At 38.4% G+C, this 2,500-nt stretch overlaps 2 protein-coding genes across 2 annotated transcripts in view; both read right to left on the minus strand.

Moving 5' to 3' along the window:
* LOC137988712 (neurotrypsin-like) overlaps positions 1–2,500 on the minus strand; it is a 32,726-nt gene that overhangs the window by 16,034 nt on the left and 14,192 nt on the right. The window lies entirely within an intron of this gene.
* LOC137988714 (uncharacterized) lies at positions 1,628–2,443 on the minus strand. The gene has a single exon (XM_068834685.1). It carries the CDS (start codon positions 2,441–2,443, stop codon positions 1,628–1,630), a length of 816 nt encoding a protein of 271 aa, XP_068690786.1.

Genomic DNA, 2,500 nt, shown 5'->3' on the forward strand with positions numbered 1-2,500 from the left:
TGAGAACAACAGCAACAATCTTAGCCATATCAATGAATCAGATACTGTACCAGTGATTTCACCACTTTCAGAGTAACAATATGAACAATAGCAATTGCATTATATCTACAACTTAACAAAATGCATTTGTAAGTTGTCTGCACTAATATCTGCATCCAAACAGAAGATTTATATATTTTATACTCAACGATTAACTAACCCATTGAAATTAAGGGTTACTTTTACCTGACTCAATGGTAGTCTTAATTGGTTCATTTTTGATTGTGTATTAATTAAGTTTCATACCATGTCATCTTGGTTTTTTAGTTTTATTATTCAGATGAGTCAACGAGAGAAGTAAATTCTTTACACTATTTCAAATTCCACCAAGATTTCCTTAACCCACGTAAATCATGCTGTAGCCTCAAATCATCTATGGAAGGTGATCAAGGGAAGTTTGTTTACCCAGTAACCCCGCCGTTCAGCACGCAAGAGTCAGTTCGTGTCAGTTACTCAATTTTTTGGCTTGATTCACCAAAAAAAAGGTTGATGTAATTTAATTTTGGTCTGGTGAAGATCTCACATTAATTTATTATCGATGAATTTTAGTACTGAGGCGGCAGATATTTTATTGTACACTGTAGGTGGCAAAATTGCCGGCTGCCGGCACATTTTGACTGGGCAGTGTACAGCAACTATCTACAACTGTGAACAGATGAACAAATGTTGTCAAAAATAAAATGAATTCACTTCCAGGCTTTCAATTGGCCTGAAATTATCTTAAAATGATGCGCAGTGGAAGTTGATGTCAGCTTCCATAGGGAACTTCAGAAGCTGAATTAAATGTTCTTATTTCTAAGAGTTTATTCAAAGTTACCATTTCTAAAATTACGTCTTGCCCACTGGTGGACATACAATACATACATGTACTTACTGGTAATAATAATATTGACCACTCCCCATAGGGGCTTTTAAGGGCCAATGAAAAACTATCACAAAAGAACAGAACATTCAACAATTATTTACTGTTAAGAATCTCAACAAATTCCAGTGGTGAGAACGTGTCTTGAACCCGAGATCCCCCGATCTCAAGGCAAGCGCCTTGACCACTAGGCCTAGGCCGCACTGCCTCCAAATGAATAGGTTAACACATTAAGTCTATCCCAACAATAATTATGCGGGGAATAAATATGAGTTTGTTTGTAATGGTTACCATTCTAACAACCATTACAAAACATAAAAGGCTGAAAAAATGTTTGAACTTTTTTAAAATAAAATATTGCTGTAGAGACAAAGATACAACTGTTTTTATCTACATGGCATATTAATAAAACAACTTCATGTATTCTTTGAAAACAAAGGGGATGAAATTGGACTGAATTACTTGCCTGACCTCCCAGACTCCTTTGCATGCTACAAAAACACTGAGAAAGACTGGGCACAAATTTCAGAAGATTATAGTTCAAACAGTCTTTAAATTCTCCAAATTTTTTTGGACAGAAAGGTTTATTTTTTTATTTTTTTTAAGACTTGTCTCAAATATTTCAAAATGTTCCCCTGCATCCTAAAAAATAGGTCCGCAATGCGTACATGTGCGGACTTGAGCTGCTTTGATGGGGAAGGTTACAAATTAAAAGGATCTGTTTTGTCATTGAGTTTTTATTAGTAGAGCTAATATCTGATTATTCTTTGGCAAAATTATCTGGTGCTTTGCATCAAGTGATATACGTGCGTGAGACAATCTTCCGCCAACACACAACAAACCATTCCGCGGGACAGGGTCCAGTTTGAATAAGGGACTACTTCGCCTAACATGCTTCGAACCACTTGGACCAGTGAGCTCATGGACTTCTGTGGGAAAGGCTGCCTGTTGAACGTTCTGCAGTATTACCTTCTGAGCCTTTTCCATTTCTTCAACAGAAATTAATGATGGTTTTTCGACGGGGGTCTTTAATTGATCACTTTTCACCCGGGATTTGCTTGCCATAAGAAGATTGCTTCGATAACGCAAGATCCAAGCGACTACCTTTTTTAAACGGTACCAGCTGGAAATCCTCTGGAAAAAATCTGACAAGGTCGTTATCGGAGGATTAGATGATGTCGCTAAAGAAGTCGCGTGGGCCTTAACTTCCGGGTCACCACTTGGGATTGTTATTGATGAATCGGTTAATTTAGGCCATTGATGCCCACACTTCCACAGAAACTCCGGCCCCAATAACCATTCTGTGCAGTTGAGAAATGCGTCAGCTGAAAGTCCTCTGGAGGTATGATCACCTGGATTCATAGCACCCTCTACGTGATACCACTGGTCTTTAGTAGAACCATCTCGAATTGTTGTTATGCGATTTGCAACGAAAGTATGGAAACGTTTGCTCTCATTCCTTACGTAACGCAATACGGACATACTATCAGTCCAGAAAACGGAAGCGTCGCTGAATGACATCTCAATCTCTCTCTTGAGCATCTTATCATGGCGGAAAGATAAAGTGACGGCGGAGAGCTCCAAACGAGGAATAGAAAC

The sequence above is a fragment of the Montipora foliosa genome, unplaced genomic scaffold (assembly GCF_036669935.1).
Source record: "Montipora foliosa isolate CH-2021 unplaced genomic scaffold, ASM3666993v2 scaffold_425, whole genome shotgun sequence".
NCBI classification, from domain to species: Eukaryota; Metazoa; Cnidaria; class Anthozoa; order Scleractinia; family Acroporidae; genus Montipora; species Montipora foliosa.

What these genes read in the sequence shown, in the direction of transcription:
- LOC137988714 (XM_068834685.1), bottom strand. Translation starts at nt 2,443, where the DNA reads ATGCTCAAGAGAGAGATTGAGATGTCATTCAGCGACGCTTCCGTTTTC.